Source organism: Vipera berus (assembly GCF_964194415.1).
Source record: "Vipera berus genome assembly, chromosome: 3".
Classification (NCBI taxonomy): Eukaryota; Metazoa; Chordata; class Lepidosauria; order Squamata; family Viperidae; genus Vipera; species Vipera berus.
This window is the reverse complement of record NC_138204.1, coordinates 88,746,592-88,763,565: the sequence shown is the minus strand read 5'-3', so window position 1 is coordinate 88,763,565 and position 16,974 is coordinate 88,746,592. Positions and strand designations below refer to the sequence as shown.

Here is a 16,974-nt window from a genome sequence, read left to right as displayed (position 1 = left end):
ATCAGCCATTAATGCTGGTGCTTTGAGATTTACATTACATGTTTATAGGTAAAGCAGGTGTGAAAGGCTCCCAGTTTAAGATCACTAAATTCATATTTGAAAAATTAAATATACATCATGATACAAGTCTGTACATACTGTCAGATCAGTTCTCCTGGAGTATTATTGTCCATGTGAGCACATGGGCACATGGGAAGTAAACACACTTATGTCTGCAGTGTTTCAAGAAAAGAGGAACCAAAGGTTTATCAGACCAACTGGATTACTTATTCAGATGCTTGTTTTTAAACAATTAAGGCTGAGAACAAAACCCTGAACACTATGTGGACAGAAATTGGCATGACACGGTTCAGTTTTTACACCAAACCACTGAATCTCCAATTCACCAGAAGAACATTTCCACCTGTCCCTTGCCATTCCTCGTTTGAAGCAAAAAGATAAAAGAGTCCATCAAAAAGCCAGAAGGGTCACCAAAGTTCTCTTTCTAGAGAAATCATGTGGTAGCTCTTGTCTCCTGCCCAGTTTGCCTAGCTTGAATCTTATGCAGAATCTTCCTCAAGTCGAACTCATCTCCTGGCAACTACGTGGATAATTCCTTGTTGTTTTGTCCGCAAAAATATGACAGTGGTTGCTGCTACAATCCTCCAGGATGTTTTTCCAACTCTACACTGTTAGCCCAGGGGTCTTCATACTTGGCCCTTTTATGACTTGTGGACTTTAACTCCCAGAATTCCTCAGCCAGCTTGTCTGGCTGAGGAATTCTGGGAGTTGAAGTCCACAAGTCATAAAAGGGCCACGTTTGAAGACCCCTACTTTAGCCTGTAGCTTGGAGATTTCCTAATCAGCTCCCAATCAAGTCTGTTCCTGCTTAGCTTGTCTGAAAATCAGCCTTTGAGCAAACCAGAGTGGTGAGTTAGCAAATATCCTCTCAAACCATGAATATCAGAGTGCTAGTTCCTCTGCACACTGAGAATACCTGGAGAAGCAACCCTGCAGTGTGCCTAGTTTCAGATACTTGGGACTATGTTAAACAATTCTACTTCTAATTGATTCTCTCTCTCTCTCTCTCTCTCTCTCTCTCTCTCTCTCTCTCTCTCTCTCTCTCTCTCTCTCTCTCTCTCTCTCTCACACACACACACACACACACACACACACACACACAAACACAGACACAGACACAAACACACACACAAGTTCAGTTCAAAACTGGATTTGTTATGCATGAACAACTAATCGCCAGACCATTAGTGAAGTCAAACTAAAGTTGCCTTTTCAGTTTCTGGAACTTTTGAGACATTTTCCAAATTGTTAAGAGAAACACATTAGAATTCAACCCGAAGGTAAACCCCAAAAGGTCAAAAGGGTATCTTCTTGATCCACCCCACAAGAATGCCTGTACGTGACTGTTTATGACCAACACTCACCAGTCCCTGCTGTGTGCACAAAAACTAACTGCATCTTTTGGACAAAATTATCCAATTTTTGTTCTCAAATGGCAGTAAGAAGTTTCAAATACTGAAAGGCAAAGAAAAACAATAGTCATAATATCTATATCTGAGCAATGCTAGACACGCTGGCTGAGGAATTCTGGGAGTTGAAGTCCACAAGTCATAAAAGGGCCAGGTTTGAAGACCCCTGACATGTGAATAAGCTAAATTCACATAAGCTGAGGCTGATCATACAGACGTTTTGGCTGTACTGTGGTAATGATAATGATGATAACTTTATTGTCACTTTGAATGTACACCAATCGGCATACATCAAAATGAAATTTCGTTGCATACAGCTCTCAAAGGGTCACCACCTCCGATATATACTTCTTGTTCGTGGCCCGCTCAAATTTCACATTGTCCATTTTAGTCTCTAGGGAGTGAACAATGGCACACAGGACAGATGGAAATGGGGCTCCATGTTGATTAGCCCTCAAATTCGCTTGTATTCTGACAACCTCGCCTTCTTTCCTTTTTCTGATCCTGACTCTTCCACCTTTTCCTTAAAGAGGCCTTGCTTCTTTTCGCCCCTGGAGCACGCTGCTGCTGCCACCAACTCCTCCAAAAGCCTCTCTCTCTTCCTCTGGGCCTGCCGACAGCCTCATCCAGTTCCTTCACTCCATAAGCTCCAGGTCCTCTCCTCCTCTGCCTCCTCTGGAAACAGCCCTGATTTGCAATACAATCCATCACTGGGCCAGCAGTCAGATCTTGCTGCTGGTAGAACAAATTCAAACAGCGCCAACGACTTTTAACGGTCTCACCAACAGTTCCAAAACCACTAGAAACTCGCCAGGCCAGCAAAGATTGTCGGTCGTATGTCGAATGTTACCTTAGTTCCACCATGTTGCTCAAACACATTAAAATCTTCCTGATCATGTGGCCTATAACCCTTACTATCCCTCCCATACAAACTTTTAATGGAACTTATCAGTAGTTTTGATCAGTGATGTCATCAAAGTAAACAAAGCCACGTGCTGATGACGTCACCAGGCCATGCCCATAAACGGAAGTGATGTGCGCAGCCCTCCTCCCCGGATGTGACGTGCATCATCCACACCCCCACCCCTCATGGTACAGGACTCACAAGGCCATAACCCTAGCTGGATATGACGTGTCGGCCCAACCCCATCAAAATAAGCATGGGTAACCCTAACAGATAAGGTGTGGTGTAAGGTCATAGCCCTATTTCCAGATGGTGCTTGCCGAACCTAATCCCATCAACAAACATGTGGCGGTCAAGCTTCTGTGTACTTGATTACATTAACCCTAGACTAATTCCATGGACGTGCAAATCCAAAAGAAACACAAGCCAAGGCTAATAGTTATTTGCAAGATGGTAGAGTTGCTGAAAATTCTTTAAAAATAATAATAATACAACAGGTGGTCCTTGACGTACGACCACAGTTGAGCCCAAAATTTATGTGGTTAGGTCAGACATCTGTTAAATGAATTTTGCCCCATTTTACACTCTTTCTTGCCAGTTGTTAAGTGAATCGTTGCAGATGCCAAGTTAGTAACACAGTTGTTAAGTGAATCCGGCTTTCCCTTTGACTTTTCTTGTTGGAAGGTTGCAAAAGATGTTCACCTGATCCCAGGACACGGCAACTGTCATAAATATAAGCCAGTTGCCAAGTGTCTGAATTTTGATCACATGATCATGGGGATGCTGCAACGGTCATACATGTAAAAACGGTCTTGTCACTTTTTTCAGTGCCACTGTAACTTTGAATCGTCACTAAACGAACTGTTGTAAATAGAGGACTACCTGTAATAACAACAAGGGCGAATGTGACCTTTTGGTGTTTTTAGCCTTTTTAGCATTAGCCCAGGCCAGGGGTGGGGAACCTTGGCTCTTTTATGACTTGTGGACTTCAACACCCAGAATTCCTGAGCCACCCAGCTCAGGAATTCTGGGAGTTGAAGTCCACAAGTCATAAAAGAGCCAAGAATCCCCACTCCTGGCCTAGGAGATAACTCATCTCCTCAACTGACTGAATTATTGGGATGTTTAGGGTTGTCTCCTCTGCTATTCATCATGTACCCGAAACTATTTCCTAAATATTTATTTGGTGTCTACAGAGATTACATTTTGATTTTAAAATTGCCTATACAGTATAATGGATATTATTTGGTGCATATTTATACTTTTTTAAAAAAATAAGACCAAAATAAATGATAATCAGATAAAAGAAATATTTACATGCAATGTATTTATTCTGCCACATGCCACAGTCAGCTATCCTGCACTGGCTGACATTTGGACCTATTTCTTTATATAATCATAAAACTTTCCAGAGCATAATCTTAATAGGCCAATAGCAGCACTAGATGCTACTTTTTGAAATACCTAATAATGAATAATGATCTGACCAAGTATCACGAGATAAGAAAGGAATGTTTAAATAATAAAAAGCACTAAAATCAGTACATTCATGCTGCCTTAAGGGTTTTATACATTCCAGAAATCCACTTGCATTCTTATTCTTCATTTCTCTCTCCCTTTTCACATTCTTGTAATACTAGTTAATAACTTACAAGGTTTGGGGGAAAACATTCACTTTTCAATTTAAGGTCACAATGTCAAAGGCAGAAATTTACAAAGATTGAAATTTACCAGAATTTTTCATTCTTGAGTCATCCAAATGTACTAAACAGTGTAGTTTTACAGTACCGTAAAGGCCATGAACTTCGACAGAACCCATTTTCTTCAATATTGCACAGGTAGATACGACACCCATGTTACTGATCACAAACAGGGTGTCTATATGTTTTGACAAAGGAGAGATGATCTCCTCCATCGTCATTTTAAAAAAAAGAACATCAATTGCATAAAATGTGCACTGGCTAATTTACACATATAGACCGGGAAGCCCTATTGTTCAGAGGAATGAAACAGCTCCTTAGGACAGCAGGATTGTGGTGTGAAACTCACACCAGTTGTTGGAACAGTGACATCATTGTAGAATGGTGCATAGCTCTCTGGAGCAGTTTATTGTCCAGACTGGCTCTATGCATCCTCTTGAGTGGACTGAAAGTAAAAAAATGTGGAGGATTTGTGCTGTCACCCTGAGGACAACCTCACAACTATGCTGAGGATACTGTAAGTGGCATCATTCAGAATCAAGGCTGAGCAAAGGATTTAAATAGGTAGTTCATAATGCATTTTATCATCAATTAATCAGGTGGGTCCTTTGCTAGGCTTACAGAGCTGCTTCAAAAGCTATTCCCCACTTTGGACTCTACTGTATATGCATTATTTGCACAATATATATGGACATTGACTGTAGACATCAAAACAATCACACAAGCCTGGCAAATAAACCCAATTACATTAAAGCTTACAACAGATTGTTCAGTTCAGACTGTGCACAATCCCACTCATGGTTTTCTGCAAATTGCACTGGATTTGGGCAAGTGCCAACATTTTCTAGAATGTCATGGAATTTTTGAGAAAATAAAATCACACACGAAGGGAAACAAGTTCACATATTCACAGTAGCCCTCTGAATTCTATTGGGCTTAATACTTCTACTGGTTTTCAAAGCCAAATTTTATCGCCTCAAAAGGAAGTAACAATTCATTCATTGGAACCGGCTTTTCTTCTCCTATAGCGTTGCAATGTATTTTTAAAAGCATTGTCCCAAACTAGAGAACTATTGTTTGAATGGTGGCAAACCATCCGCTTCCCAGACCCTTTGTCTTCTTCTAAAACAACATTAATCATGTGTAGTCTGCATGGAAATGGGATTATCGTGATCCAGCCTGAAAGCTGATTATATAACTTATTTTTAAACATTTCCAGGAATGGGGGATTCCACAGTGTCCTTTTGATGACTCAGTAGCTGTTGGGCAGTAGTGAAGTACATAGTATATTGTGTAGCCATTTGTTCTACATTAAACTAATGAGTTGATGTTTTTAAGATTCTGAAAAAAATTTGGATATAGTTCCATGTTGAATAACATAAAAACCCAAATGAGCAAATCAAAATAATTTGCACCACGACTGGTTAATTACTGAGACCAAGAAATCATTGGTTGTTAAACAAAGGGCAGATGGTATGGATAAAAAAGTGATTATTGGTGTGACTGAAGAGGGAAGCTATAGCAACACAGATTAGGTTAGATGGTTTCCTGTTGGCATTCACTTGTCTCTGGGATGGGATATTATGTGTGTGTGTTTATTCGAGAAGGAGGGGGGAGAGAAAGAGAAAGAGAGTGGGGGGGGAGGCATGAACGAGGCTCAGATGTTGGGATCTCCATACGTCTGTTTTTCCATGTACTCTGGAGACCAATTTATTTAATCTGATCTGGGCCTGTAAATCCTATCAACATTACTGTCTCCTCCTGTTGCTACAATCTCAATGTCTGTGATAATTGTGGTACTTGTTCTTCCCTCCTCCCTATGGACTACTCACACACCAGAATGCCAGGAGGACTACTCAAACACCAGAATGCCAGGAAACTCTCAGATTTTAGAATGGTGTTTCTCAACCTTAGCAACTTTAAGATATGTGGACTTCAACTCCCAAAATTCCCCAGCCAGAATGTTGAAAGGGGATCACTGCTTTAGAACCACAGAGCAGGCATGGCATGAACAATTCATTCCCCTTCTTCCTTGGTACAGCAAATCCAAAGATAAGGTACTCCCTGACAAATGGGTATCTAGGGATTTGCTTGAAGCTCACCAGTGAAAACAGGCTGACCACATTCCAAGTCATTGCTCCTATGGTCAAAACTGGACTCATCGTTAAGATTATATCAATATTCAGTCAGAGCTATTTTTTTTTTAACTTAAGCCAATTAAATTTAAATGGCAGTGGAAAACTACTCTTTTCTGTTTTCTTTGTGACAAGCTTTCAGATATTTCTACCCGTATCTCCCATATGCAGCGGCTCGTTAAAAAAACTAAATAAACAAGCCCTATTCTATTCTCATGGGAGTTATTTTTAATACTCATTAAACCTATTTCTTTATAGAATTCTTTATTGCCCGAGTGTGATTGGACACACAAGGAATTTGTTTCCGGTGCATAAGCTCTGAGTTTACATACAAACTACAAACATACAGTGTACATACAAACATAAGCTCTCGATATAACCATTTATTTACATTCCTCTTACAGTGTGCAGCATTCCATAGTGCCCTTACTTCTCAAGAGTCAGAAACTCCAATTCTACAGATGCAATTAAAATTGCATCAGACTTTTTTGGCAGTTGCATGACACGTCGATTTCACATTCAACCTTTTCACGTATATGACTGCCAAGCCAGGTATTCTTTCCCCAATCTAGTTAATATTTGTGCATTTGAGTCGATTTTCCTTTTTAAATAAGCCAATTTTGTTTTGTTAAATTCAGCCCAGTTTTCTGCTCAATTGATCCAGCTAAAAACATGGTCAAGTTTCATACATGCTATCATCACTCCTCAAGCTCAGATGTGCCCTCACAACAGCTTGCATTTTTTATTACACAGCCATTGAGAATTCTTCATGAATGTACCAGCACTCCTTCCAGATACCTAATGAAGAAGCTCCAATGTTAACATTACTGCCAGTGCCCCACCTTGTTTCACCTCCCTATATTTGATTGTGTGGCCAATTCATGTCCTTGAGTTGGAGTTGCAAAGCCTTTGCTCTGCTCTTGGGACACAAACATAGCTTAGGGGGTATGAGTGGGAGACAGCAAGGAGCCAGAGTTTCTACCCATGGAAAAACAGCCTACCCCAAGCTCCATGGAATGCCAATATTGCACATTGAAAAACAGAAAACAAGCAATTGCTCTTCTGCCATAGCTGAAAATGGGTTCAGATGACAGGGGTGACAATGGTTGGCCCAGATTCAGAAGTGGCACCCACCTCTGGTGGAAATGTGAAAGTATCTATAACTTACAATTTAATCTCCATTTTTTTACTCACCATAATGAGTAAGTGGCAAGGCTCTAGTAAAGTATAGTCTTCACTAGGCTGGTACATTAATATCCATTCTTCCATCTCAATTAAGCTTCGGGCATTCTATCAACCCAACCGTAAGTACGCATGCACACACACATTCACAGATACACAATTGTGCCATTCTATTTCCTGACAAGGTGCAATGTTCAGCTGCTCCAAACAGCTGAATCATCCCTTGCAGCTGTTGCTCAACAGCTGTACTCCTTGAGTTTTCAATGCCAGGGGTTGCCAGGGCTCATCAGCCAGCACCACTGCACAGGCGAGGAGAAAGGAAAGGCCACACCAGTGGGAGAGCATATAGTGCATCAGGTCTTTTAAATACAGGTAGTCTTCGAGTTACAACCACAATTGAGTCCAAAATTTATGTTACTAAGTGGAACATTTTAAAGTGAGTTTTGCCCCATTTTATGACTTTTCTTGCCAGAGTTGTTAAGGAAATCAATGCATTTGTTAAGTTAGTAATGTGGTTGTTAAAGTGAATCTGGCTTCCCCGTTGATTTTGCTTCTCAGAAGGTCGCAAAAGCTGATCACATGACCCCGGGACACTGCAACCGTCATAAATATGAACCAGTTGCTAAGTATGTTAATTTTGATCATGTGACCATGGGGATCTGCAAAGGTCATAAGTGTGAAAAATGGTCATAAGACAGAACTGTCCCTAAATGAACTGTTGTAAGTTGAGGACTGCCTGCAGTAAATATGGTCCATTTGCAAATCCTCAGGTCCAAATTCTTTTATGCACTTAATTTCCCCAGGAGAGAGAGAACAAAACTCTGGGTCTGCAGCAAGATAGAACTTCCAGTGTGCCAAATCAAAATGAAGATGATGGGATGTAGATGATGCTTACTATTTCAATGGCCCAACAAGCAAACAATGTGAATTAAGCATCCGTTACATGTTGCTTTGGTTTGCATGGTGAAATGCAAAAACAAATGTTAATTCATTAAGGAAACAAGCAAAGATGACTGGAAGTATTAGCCAAATGGAAAACAAAATAGAGGAGAAGAGAGAGTATATGGCACCATCAACCAGATGTTTAGACTGGATTTGACACATCTAGTGTCAAGTCCTATCAAGTCCTTCCTGAAAACATGGGATAGGTAGATGTTGTTTAACAATATTAAAAGTATTATTGCAGAATGTACACTGCTCCAAGTAAAGCTGCCTTTTAAAATTGACTAATGGTGATTTTGTCAATTCCAGTCAATATTTTGGAATTGCACCCAAAATGCCAATTTCCATTGGTAATACAGGTAGTCCTCGACTTATGATAATGATTGAGCCCAAAATTTCTGTTGCTAAGTGAGACATTTGTTAAGTGAAATTGCCCCCATCTTGTAACAGTTGTTAAGTGAATCACTGCCGTTGTTAAGTTAGTAACATGGTTGTTAAGTGCATCTGGTTCCCTCAATGACTTTGCTTGTTAGAAGGTGATTACATGACCTGCAACCATCATAAATATAGTCAGCTGCCAAGCATCTGAATTTTTATCACATGACCATGGGGATGCTGCAATGGTCGTAAGTGTGAAAAATGGTCATAAGTCACTTTTTTCAGTGCCACTGTAACTTTGAACAGTCACTAAATAAACTTTTGTAAGTCGAGGATTACCTGTACTGTTGCTTTCCTTTGCCACCGTTGTTCTACTTCTATTTTCGGGTCTTCATATTTTGTGATTTTTCTCAAGTTCTCTCTCTTCTCTTCCACTGTCTTCAGGTACTGCCATGTCCACAATCCAGATTTTTGGGGTATTTTTGTCAACAATTATTATGTCTAGTTGTGAAGCAGATACTTTTCTGTTTGAATTCTAAAATCTCAAAGTGTACTTCAGCTTCTTCATTTGGTGATACTTTGTCTATTTTGTACTCCCACCAGTTCTTGCTTGCAGGCGAGTGATATTTCTTGTAGATATTTCAGTGAACTATTGTTGCTATTTGGTCATGCTGTTGTTTGTAATCAGTCTGTGCAACAGCTAATTAGGTGGTCCTCTGTTTCTTCAGCTTCTTTAAAGATAAAGGTAAAGGTTCCCCCGCACATGCGTGCTAGTCGTTTCCAACTCTAGGGGCCGGTGCTCACCTCCGTTTCAAAGCCAAAGAGCCAGCGCTTGTCCAAGGACGTCTCCGTGGTCATGTGACCGGCATGACTAGACGCCAAAGGCGCATGGAGCGCTGTTACCTTCCCACCGTAGTGGTCCCTATTTTTCTACTTGCGTTTTTACGTGCTTTCGAACTGCTAGGTTGGCAAAAGCTGGGATGAGTAACAGGTGCTCACTCTGTTACGCGGCACTCGGGATTCGACCCGCCAAACTGCCGACCTTCTGATCAACAAGCTCAGCGTCCTAACCCACTGAGCTGTCTGTTGCTGCTTTCTCAATTCTGGCTTTGTATGCATTTGTCTTTAAAACCTGGTCTTGTGCAGCCAGAATCAGCCCCTGATTTCTTTCTTCAACTTTCCTACTCTTAGCCATTGCCAAGCCTTGTTGTTATCTGCTTTGGCCTGCTAGTTTTTTGTTTTTTTTAATGTACTGGTCATGTACATATACTTTTGTCTCTTTTCTATTCTTCATTTGGTCTTCGTATAAGCCAGTTTGGTCACTTTGATATTTAGCAAAAGTTTATGGTAGACTAGCTTCAGGGCATCTTCTCTGCCCTTCAGATATTGGTTCTACACCTACCTACGCTCCTTGGTAAATAGAATCTGTCAGTTTTTCTGAATAAAGATTATGATTCATTGTCACTGTTTTTCTGGTCTTCTTATTCGGGGCTTCTACTTCAGCTTCAGCCCAATCCACTATTCCAGTTGTATATCTAATGACTGGAACTGTCCAGGTGTTAATCACCTTGACGGTATTTCTATCACTGAGTTTGGACTTTAAAATCATCTTCATTTTTTTGATGTAGTCACTTCTAACCTTCGCCTTAACTTCAGTGTACTTGATGTTGTTAGCCCGAAGGATGCCCAGATATTTGTAGTGATCTTCTTCATCCAGACTCTCGATGAATCTTGATTTCCTGTTTTCACTGCTTTTCCCTGTTGATGGTAAGACTGGCACATCTGTCCAGTACAAACTCCATTGCAATATCTTGACTATATAATCGGAGAGTGTTGAGCAGTGATTTCTTTTTAGATTGTGTTTTTCCGTACAGCTTCATTATTATTGCTGCTGTTGCACAGTTGCAGTCAGCCAAATGTTTAGACTGGATTTGGCAATTTTATCCACCTATCAAGTTTTTCCCAAGGATCTAGGATCGGAAGATGGTGTTGTTCTATGTTGCTAAAAGATATCATCACAGGATGTAAGCTGTTGCAAGTAAAGCTGCTTTTTGCAATTGATTGATGGTGATTTTGTCAATGCCAATAATAACAGCTCATTATTTTTAGTTTTCAATCTTTGTATTCTTGTGATGGATAAATAAGTTTTCTTCCAGTAGTCCTGCAGCTGCTGGTCTTGACTGCTCAGCCAACAGCCCCAAGTCCTGTAAGCCCATTTGTCACCAGATGTCCAGGAACTCCAACAACAAGCACAGTCCTTGTTGATCCAGGGGACAACCGATGTGATATGAGTTTCTGTAAATTATTGTACATCTCCCCATTTTATTTATGGGAGAGACACTCTTTGTCCTGCTCCTTTGATGAAACCTGTCCAAAATCGCTGAACCCCTAGAGCATACAAACCTCACAAGCACATCAAGGTAGCGTATCACTGAGGGATTATTATATTTGCAGATTCTCAAATATTTATAACACTTCAGATATATGAAGATTTTTGAATGCATTACTATATATATTTTTCCATTCTGTTAACTATGTTATTATAGATAAATCTATTCAAAAGACACAAGACATGATTGACAGAAGATATTACTGAGATCTCTCTCTACAGGGGTGGGGAAGAAGAGAGATTCTTCTTAGGCATTACTGTAAGTGTCAATAAAATAGAGTAGCATTCACAATAGGTTTAAACTTAACATGATTTACCTGTGTAAGCGACTGTCACTCTTCCTATTTTTCTGGGGATACTCTTCAATGACACCTTGAATTAAAGATCCTGGAGACTGATTTGCTTTGGTGTATGGCAACATTCTCATGTTGTTGAAGGCATCACATGACCCAAGAAGAAGAGTTCCCTTTTTTTTTCTCGGAAGGGTGCCATGGATAGAAACATCTTGATGGTTACCAGAATGAAGTTCATCAGCCAGGGTGGGTTTGCTGCTCAATAGATCCATAGAAGAGACCAAGGGAAACTCATGGTTCATCTGCATATCCCGTGGAAGATTTGCAAACTTCCCAGCTGCTATCATTCTTAAGTCTAGAAAACAAAAATAGAACATACTGCACATTATGAAACATGGAAGCCTTTTTGTTCTACGAAAGTAAAATAAATGATGGTTGATAGACCCAATGTCTTGAATTAAAACACAGGTGGTCATATTTTTTGGAGGGGAATGTACTGGCCTCCCCAGAAGACTGTGGAGACTACAAGAATGAATAAGTAGACAGCAATGGATAGGATCCCAGCCATTTACACCAATCCAATTGCTCTCACTTTCCCCAGTGCTCATTGTCCACTGGATTGATATTACTACAGTAAATGATTGAAGGCTTTGTTTTATTCCTTCTGGAATTTCAAGAAAATTATTCCTGAATTGTTAAAGCAGCCAAAAAACAGCAGTATTACTAGTGGAAGGGGCAATGTATTAGTTAGTAGCTGAAGAAGAGCAAATCTTGCCTACGAGGGCCACTGGAGTGGGGGAGGTGTTTGATAAGTATCTCATCAGTCAAATCAGATTTTAGGGCATTCTAAAGAACAGTTTTAGGCATTCACAGACCAGAAAAACAGTCACACTTATAATCCAGGTTGCCATTACATTTGCCATCATGCTTTCAATCAAGCCTAGCATATTCAGCTACTGTGTAGAAGAAGGTGCTGCAAGAAGAATGGGAAACCTCATAACTACTTGTTGACAGCCTGTCATCTTTTCTTCAATGCATTTACAACAATTATTGCATACCCAATAAAGCAATCGGAGAAGGTATACACAGAACCCAAATCACTTTTGATATCCAGCATGGGACCAGCTGTGATCATCAACTGCAGCTTTACTTTAGTTTTGACCAACAATACAGTACTTTAGGTACTAAAAAAGTAAAGGTAAAGGTTCCCCCGCACATGCATGCTAGTCATTTCCGGGAAAGGGCGGTATATAAATGTAATAAAATAAAATAAAATAATAAATAAATTTCCGACTCTAGGGGCCGGTGCTCATCTCCGTTTCAAAGCCGAAGAGCCAGCGCTTGTCCGAGGACAACTCTGTGGTCATGTGGCTGGCATGACTAGATGCCAAAGGCGCACGGAACGCTATTACATTCCCACCGTAGTGGTCCCTATTTTTCTACTTGCATTTTTACGTGCTTTTGAACTGCTAGGTTGGCAGAAGCTGGGACGAGTAACAGGTGTTCACTCTGTTACGTGGCACTCGGGATTCGACCCGCCAAACTGCCAACCTTCTGATCGACAAGCTCAGCGTCCTAACCCACTGAGCCACCGCATCCCTACTTTAGGTACTGCTTTGCTGCAAAAGCAGCAGTTTTTAGACCAGTCAACGTACCTTGCATATTGTGCCAGGATCAGAGTCTCAAAAACACACCTTCAGAGGCATTTCAGGAAAGTAGGATTTTTTTTACCCACAACATTTCTCTTTCTAATTGTTGTTTAATGCCTCAAGTTCTAAAGAAGGTCAAACGTCAGCCAGGAATCATTAGCTTCAACAAAGTTGTCAGGGAAGACTGATATTGTACAGACAACGTCAATTTAAGAGATTAGTGGTATAAACTTGGCAAAGGGTGCCACCTGAGGAAAAAAAAATCTTCTTTAAGTAACATAAGTATGATCCCTGTATTTCAGGAAGATCTACTGAGACAGAAACAGATAACTGAAAGTCTTGCTTGTGGAATAAATCTCCTTTGAGTTAAGGACACGTCCTTGCAGTTTTCTTGGCAGCACCATGAAAAAGCTTTGCCAAAGCCTGCTTCTTCAAGGATATTTGTCAGCTTCCCTGTCTAGTCTACAGCTTGGCATTCCCCTGCCAGTCTCCCATCTACCTACTAACCAGGCCTGACCCTGCTTAGCTTCCAAGCTCAGATAAAATGAGCCAAGGTCTACTACACACTGACAAGCTGAGATGTATCTAAATATCATCATCATAGGAACAGTTTATCAAAATATATTTTAAACCTTGGGTCCTGGGTAACAATATTCATGGATTAGGATAATTTCTCTTTTCAGAAAGAGCAAAACACACTTACAATACTGAAATGGCTTTTTATAACAGGTGCAAATTGAAGGCACCTTAAATAAGATTTAAGAGAGAGATTAGTTGTAATAACTGAAATGGAAACAAAATACAGGTAGGGTTTGAGTTACGGCCACAACTGAGCCCAAACTTTATGTTAAATGAGATATTTCTTGAGTTTTGCCCCATTTTACGATCTTTCTTGCCAGAGTTGTTAAGTGAATCACTGCAGTTCTTAAGTTAGTAACACGGTTGTTAAGTGAATCTGGCTTCCCCCTTGACTTTGCTTGTCAGAAGGTTGCAAATGGTGATCACATAACCCTGGGACACTTCAACCATCATAAATATGAACCAGTTGCCAAGCGTCAGAATTTTGATCATGTGACCATGGAGATGCTGCAATGGTTGTAAGTGGGGAAAAATGGTCATAAATCACTTTTTCCAGCATGGTTGTAACTTTGGATAGTCACTAAATGAACTGATGTTGTAAGCCGAGGACTACCTGCAGTCATACTAAGGACTTATGACAGAATGTTCCCACTAACTGAACTTGGTGGGTATCTTCCAGAGAAAAAACCTTTTTATTGTAATGTACCATTAATGGAACACTTTTCTCAAAGAGATTCCCTTGCACCCACTTTATAAGGTTTTAATTCTGGGTACTGGATACTGATGATGATTTTATATTTTAAGCAATTTTTGAGAACTTAAGAACTGCACACATACTTTTCAATGGTATCATTGTGAAGCACTTTATTATTTTGATTTTATAATCTTTCCAGATGTTTCGAAGCTGTATAAGTACTAACGAGGAAAAGAGGTAGCTAGGAGTCATGAAATAATATACTCAAAATATTTTTCTCTTCCTGTCAAAAAAAGACATTTCTAACATTTATCCCAGAAACCAGTTTAGGAATTATCTGTTTCCTCCACAGGTCCCTACATCTTAGTGAATTATCTACACATGTAATAAACAGACTCCACAGATGCAAAGTGCAAGCTGAGTAATTAACATAGCAATTGTCCACTATCCCATCCTGGGATCAGCTTCCAGAGCAGTGGTGGCGAACCTTTTAGAGACCGAGTGCCCAAACTGCAACCCAAAACCCATTTATTTATCGCTGGGTGCCAGGTGGGCGTGGCCCACTGGGTAGGTGTGGCTCTGGTGGTCATGGAAGATTGGGTGGGTGTGGTCAAGGTGGGTATGGTCACCTCAATGTTGCTCGTGGGGAGGGACACCTGTGCGGGGTAGTCAGGGTTGGGGGAGCTCCAGGAGGTCTCTGGCAGGTGGGTTGGTAGGCAGGAGACTCATCCTGTGGGGTGAGGCGAGGCAGGGTGGGTGTGCCATTGCCATGGGGCAAGGCAAGGGCTGGGGCGGCTGCTGCCTGACACCATCACCCCCGCACACAGAGGCCAGCAAGCACATGGGGGCTGACGGTGTCTGTCAGTAGCCACAGCCTGCCGGCCCGTCACCAGCAGTTCAAAGAAGCCGCCTCCGAGATGGATGGTTGGCCAACAGCTGAGGAGGTGATGCAGTGGGTCATGCCTGGGAAAAGGGGAGCATGCGAGGCCAGGAGGGACGGGATGGGGGGGGAGAGAAACCATCTGTGTCGGGATGCATCCGGCCACGTAGGACCTTGGCGAGTTAGCAGGTGGCTGGTTGAACAGGGACAGTTGCCATCTCTGGGGCATGGCACGGGTGCCCACAGAGAGGGCTCTGAGTGCTGCCTCTGACACCCGTGCCATAGGTTCACCACCACTGTTCTAGAGAAACCTATATAGGATTGCAGTCATGAAACAGCTTGACAAAAAAAAAAAGATCTGTGCCTTTGGAAAGAGACACTGAGATGCTAATTTTAAGTGTTATCCTTGTTCAGGGGTAGGCAACCTTGGCTCTTTTATGACGTGTGGACTTCAACTCCCAGAATTCCTGAGCCTGCTGGGAGTTGAAGTCCACACGTCATAAAAGAGCCAAGGTTGCCTACCCCTGTCCTTGTTGAAGAATAGAAGAGCACTCTTTTTTTTTCAAACTAAGGACTACATTTCATCTTGTTGATATTTGTCTGCTGAACATTGGGGTGTGTGTGTGTGTTTAAATGAATTCCAATCCCCCTGCGTTCATTGTTAATGCCACATTTAAAATTAAAACTAAAGACAACTTTTGCAGTTGTTATGGCAGTTGCGTTCCCCGAGTTTGGAGACCCACATGCGATTCTGTGTTGATCAAAGACTCTTGTCTTAAATGATGCCTTTTCCGTACATCAATCTTAAGAGTAAAACAATAACCAATGAAAAAAGATGCTGGTGGATACTTTAGTAATACCTCCAACAAGCAAAAGTTGTTGCTTTTGCTAAGTCTGAGAGGTATAGACATTACCGATTTTGCACCTTGAGACTTTAAAATGCAAGGAAGGCACAGTATTCAGAAAGAAGTACTGCTCAACAACCTATAAGGTGGGAAATATTCTTTTTTTCTTTTCTTCCCCTGCCAGGGTAAGCTCAGTCAAAACAACTTCAAAGGATGGATCAAGATGCGGGAGGGTTTTCTTACAAAGAGATATGGAAATGAGCCTCTGGATGCACCAGGTTTGCTGATGTGCAATCAAATACAAAGTTGTTAGCTCTGCAAACCATGTTGCTTCAGGCTATTTTCCTTGGCAGAGTGGATTATCTGTCAGTTCTTTACATGACAAAAATTATAATGAGGTCTATTAGGGTTGCCAGTTTTGAATCAGCCTCTAAAGTTCTGCCTTTTACAGCAGCTGGATCAGCCAACATTTATTAAAGGGCAATGTTTAAATTCTATTGTTTTTTACACATCAAAGTTGTTTTTAAAGAGGCTGAAAAAAATCAGGCAGTTTTCTTATTTTGCCTCAGAATAACGATGTGGCTTGCAATATCCATTCATGAGGAATCAAAATTTCTACACAAACTTTCTATTTTGTAATCCAAATGAATTGGCAACCTTTATGACTTTTTTTATTTGTAAAGTAGTTTTACAAAAGTTGGAGTCGTTATTTTCCCAGAATGACCCAAACATTGTCAGGGCTCAATTTTAGAGGAGGCCATGGTAAACAAGCATCAAACCAAAGTAAATGAAAAAGCAGATATTTCCATCCCTGTCTGATCCGACTATGTAACCAAAAGAGCATCTGTAAATTTTTGTTTCAGCTAAATTAAAAAAAAAAATCTTTCACCAATTCTGACAGAATAATGGTACTCTTTTCTTCAGAAGGTTATGAA

General features: G+C 40.8%; 1 protein-coding gene across 2 annotated transcripts in view; it reads right to left on the bottom strand.

Moving 5' to 3' along the window:
• Window positions 1-16,974, bottom strand: part of BCAR3 (BCAR3 adaptor protein, NSP family member) — a 97,125-nt gene that overhangs the window by 71,276 nt on the left and 8,875 nt on the right. The window contains exon 2 of one of the 2 annotated variants that reach the window (XM_081324156.1): window positions 11,417-11,747. In XM_081324156.1, the coding sequence (XP_081180282.1) occupies window positions 11,417-11,739 (323 nt within the window). In that variant the 5' untranslated portion in view covers window positions 11,740-11,747. Of the gene's footprint in view, window positions 1-11,416; window positions 11,748-16,974 lie in introns of those variants that run through there. The other variant, XM_081324158.1, reaches the window with a different exon arrangement.